The 3,899-nt window shown below is 42.5% G+C and overlaps 1 protein-coding gene across 1 annotated transcript in view; it reads right to left on the reverse strand.

Annotated features, from left to right (window-relative positions):
- LOC122355205 (homeobox protein Dlx4b-like) overlaps positions 1–2,654 on the reverse strand; it is a 4,942-nt gene extending 2,288 nt beyond the window's left edge. Inside the window, exons 1-2 of the mRNA XM_043253257.1 lie at positions 1,446–2,654; positions 478–671 (exon numbers count right to left, since the gene is read on the reverse strand). Of these exons, the coding sequence (XP_043109192.1) occupies positions 478–671; positions 1,446–1,767 (516 nt within the window). The 5' untranslated portion in view covers positions 1,768–2,654. The remainder of the gene's footprint in view (positions 1–477; positions 672–1,445) is intronic.
- Between the last annotated feature and the right edge of the window lie 1,245 nt (positions 2,655–3,899).

Genomic DNA, 3,899 nt, shown 5'->3' on the forward strand with positions numbered 1-3,899 from the left:
CTTTAAACTTATGCTCGAGTGTTTTTAATATTTTGGAAACAACCTTATAATCACATAAAGTGCTAAAAAAATTCCGTTTTGCTGTTGGTGCTCATCCAAGACAAAATATGTTCCATTCCGCTAACAGAAAATTGAATTCATGAATATTCTCTAAATATTCAAAACGTCCCAATTCTTAAAATGCTAAAACGGCTTATTTTTCTATTATCGTTTTGCAAAGTGAACGTCACTTTGGAACGCTCTTCGGACAAACGTAAAACGGGCCCGAAACTAAAGCGTTGAAAAAACGTTACATTAACGTTCTATTTACGTCAGCAGGGCAACCGACAAACGGCGTAACGCCGACGTCACCCTAACGAGGTCCTTCGAAAGACCACACTGTACATAACGTAACACGACGCGACCCCGTGGTCCTTTTCCGCGTCCTGCCGCGTCACAAGGCCCCAAACAAACCCGGTCCCGAACAGAAGGTTTTACCTGCGTCTGCGTCAGGCCCAGTTTCGCGGCGAGGTCCGCGCGCTCGGGCAGCGCGAGGTACTGGGTCTGCTGGAAGCGCTGGTGCAGCGCCTGCAGCTGAACGCTGGAGTAAATGGTTCGCGGTTTGCGGATCTTCTTCCCCTTGCCATTAAGGCGAATTTCACCATTCTCAATGACCGCTGGCTTTTCGTGGTCTTCAGGCATGCAGACGAAACAAAACGACAGCGTTATGACACATAAACGTTAAGGGTAAACGAGAAAAATCGTAAATTACGACGCACTAAAGAGCTGTAAGTGTCTGGTTGATTTACAGCAGACAAATGGGAGATTTATCAGGTGTTTTAGGGGGAACATTAATGGGTCATCGTTTTTAAGATCAGTAAACCATAATTAACGTCGCTTTAAAGTCGGGTTTACAGGCCTAAACTTGATCCCGAAAGCAAACGATGGCTACGAGTCGTGTTATTTATAACAGCGTCATTTCGGAGGAATTAAAACGACATCCATAACATTAGGCTATTGCAAACAGCATATTTAAAAAGCTCTTTTGCTGTGTGACAGAACTGACCCGCGCTCGACCTCTGGAGCGCGTACAAAATATTACAGCAGCTATATCTTTACGAGCGTGTATTTTTAACCCACCGGTGAACAATGTGCGATCCAAAGAAGTTTTTAAATCAAGTTCGAGGCCTGCCAGGAAAAACGAGGTTAATTAAGCTTAAAAGCGAATGGAAAGTTCAATTTATTCAACTTATTTCTTAAACTAAATTTACTAAAACGCAGCGTGCATTGAATCACCTTTCGATACGAATGCAATACGCATTAGCCATTAAGCAATAGAGAGGTATTAATCAAATAACGAAACGTGCATGCGTAAAGCGTTACTATTGCGTTCTGCAGCTATATTAAAAGCGCACCGTCCAACTTGATTAGAAATGCCGAAACAGAATCGCGAGGTAGATACTCACTCGTCTCCTCGGCCCTCGCGTGCGCCAGAGCGCTGCTGTGGTTGTTTGGCTGGTAAGGCACGTAGGCGCCCGCAGCGGGAGCGCTCACCGGCCCGGGGTAGGCGTATCCCAGCGGCCGGCTGTAATGGGACGCGCTGGAAGGATAGGGAGCGTCGTGCTGGAGGTGTCCGCCGGAGTGCAATCCATGAACCGGGTAAAGGTTGTGCGCGAATCCGGATAAATGCTGCTGGTTGCTCGCAAGCCCGTGGCCGAACTCTAAAAACGCCGATTTGGAAGGATCTGGACTATTCAGCGTATCAGACATGAAACCCATAGACATCATTAACGGTCAAGTCCATAAAGCCCGATGATGGTCCGAGTGCTGCATTGAACGTTCACCGCGCACCGAAAAGAGCTCGAACCGGATCCATCCCAAAATAATCAGGGATAAAAGAAACGGCCGCGAGATAGGGATCGAATAGGTATTTCCTAAAAAAAGCCGCACCGCATCGAATCTCACAGACCAACGCGATTTTAAACCGCGCAATATCGGAGTCACCTCGGGCTCGCGGTCCTGCGTGCTTCTGACTGACTCGCGCTCCGCGAGAGCGCGCGCTGATTGGTGTGTCACTCGACACCGGGGAGAGCTAAATGAAGTTGATGAGCATTTGCTATCGAATTATGCCGAGCTCTGATATCGATCACGTCGCGTAATAACGATCTTCGAATTTTAACGCGACCTTTGCGTAAACGATTCGGAGCTAACCGCCCGCGAAGAGATCTGCGACACATTTACAGGCAAAAAAAAAAAATCTCTCAACGCGGTGCAACTTTTACAGCCGGTCGCCTGCATGCGGTGCGGGCTAGTTATTGCTCTTTTTAATCGAAATATCTGTAATTAAAAAGACATTGGGCCTTTTCACAATTATTAGTCATTAGAAAGATTAGAAAAATGAGTACATTTGTCACAAAATGACAGGAGCATGGCGTCTCACTGTACGGCTTGATCGTTAAATATTATATTAATAATATAAATAAATGAATTATGTAAAAATGACATTCAACGTGAAATTTAACGACCACAAACACAAAACGTCTATTCAAAAAATTAACGCACGTATATATTAATGCATCCTTGAATTATGGCATGTCTTGTTGAAATGATTACGCGATCTTTCTTCGTGTTTATTGAAATCAGTTTGTAGCTGCTGGCAGTGATTGCTTAGAAAAAAAAAACTTTCTAAAAATCCTCCGTTCAAAACAAACAAACCAAAAAAAAAAAAAGATTGGGATATTGTTTGTTAATCGGCTGCATTTTTTGGTTTGTTCCAGCAGGAGAAAGTAGCTTTAAATGCACAGGTAATAAAAGCACAGCGATTATTCGCATTAAAATATGCGAATATATACAGGCCTGCACAAACAGCGAGTGAGCTCGAAGTGGGTGTGCTTTACAGGAAACAAAACGTTTATAATATTGCTTACGTAAGAATTCATAATTTATTAACGCTAAATATAAGTTAAACAAGAAAAATAAAAATCACCTTTTTTTGAACAAATAGGCACAGCATAAATATTTCAAATGCGTAACGCTCGTTCAATTAAAAATCGATCAGCCGCTTTTTCTAACGCGTTTAAAATCACGCGAGCTGGCAGAAGAAGAGCAGTCCTGCAAGCAGCTGGTTTTCGTTCGTCTGACCGTGAAATCACAAAGAAATTCTGCTGCTATAAAATAACTGGCGTACAGCTGCAAATATTACAAGTTTATTAAAAGCGTATTTAAAAAAAGAAGCGTTTAACCATAAGAAGTAAACCCGTGACCTCTCAGCCTAACCCGTTTTTATCGGGTTTATTAGCTATTAAAAATTATAGCGGGGCCTAAATATAGATGATCTCCCGTATGCTTTCGATCACGTCGGCATGCAAGTTTTTAATCTAATTTTAATAACCAAGACCACAAAATTAGCCGAATATTGATTAAGGCTACTATAATTGCAGGCGGAAACGCTACAGTTCAATTAAGATAGGCCTGTCCGCGAAGAAGCCTGTACTGTTTGCAAAATACGAACACAACGAATAATAAAATCGTTATAAGGAGCTCCCTAATCGCTTTTTAGCGCGATGTATTTTTTTGGAACATTAGGTAAAAGAGGAGCCGGTGTTTTCTGCGCGAGGATGAAAGCGCTTTGTAATCCGGTCAGAGTTTGACGAGCCTTTGAGCGCGTGACAGGACACACACACACCGGAAACAGTGAACAACTCACGCGCATGATTCGCCGGTATATTTTTATGCTCTTTGTAAGATACCTTTCATACGATATTATTAGTGTTATTATTATTTTTACATGTTTTGATTTTGTTTTTGTTTTGGCGTAAATGTCATCTTAACCCGTTTTAAACGAAGCGTGGGGGTGAGATAATTACCAATTATGGCAACATGAGGTGTCTGATGTGCCTGTGTAAAAAAAAAAATAATAA

This window comes from Puntigrus tetrazona, chromosome 12, assembly GCF_018831695.1.
Source record: "Puntigrus tetrazona isolate hp1 chromosome 12, ASM1883169v1, whole genome shotgun sequence".
NCBI lineage: Eukaryota > Metazoa > Chordata > Actinopteri > Cypriniformes > Cyprinidae > Puntigrus > Puntigrus tetrazona.